This window comes from Atta colombica, unplaced genomic scaffold (genome assembly GCF_001594045.1).
Source record: "Atta colombica isolate Treedump-2 unplaced genomic scaffold, Acol1.0 scaffold47, whole genome shotgun sequence".
NCBI lineage: Eukaryota > Metazoa > Arthropoda > Insecta > Hymenoptera > Formicidae > Atta > Atta colombica.
Window position 1 is genome coordinate 1,429,181 of NW_017259536.1, and position 303 is coordinate 1,429,483.

The 303-nt window shown below is 35.6% G+C and overlaps 1 protein-coding gene across 1 annotated transcript in view; it reads right to left on the reverse strand.

The window, feature by feature from the left end:
• LOC108691465 (myrosinase 1) overlaps nucleotides 1-303 on the reverse strand; it is a 4,934-nt gene continuing 4,631 nt past the window's right edge. Inside the window, exon 8 of the mRNA XM_018199216.1 lies at nucleotides 1-229. Coding sequence (XP_018054705.1) covers nucleotides 218-229 — 12 coding nt within the window. The 3' untranslated portion in view covers nucleotides 1-217. The remainder of the gene's footprint in view (nucleotides 230-303) is intronic.

The window sequence follows — 303 nt, forward strand, 5'->3', positions numbered from 1 at the left end:
TATAAACGAGATAGGCACCAGAAAGCATTCGCAGCATCACCCCTTCGCCGTCTCGACCTACTCGCTTTTGTTTAACACCTTATCTCACCTATTAGCAATATGATCTATCCAGCGCAGAGAGTAAATTTGGCTTCGCGGATTAAACGAAGATGGACCGTTATTCTTTCTTGAATTATTATGCGTTTCTCCTGCTACCCGTCATCCTTCGGTTATTGTTTCACATTTTGAGCTACAAGAAATATATATATATTTTCCTCTTTATATATATGTGTATACAATATGAAATATTATAATATTATAATA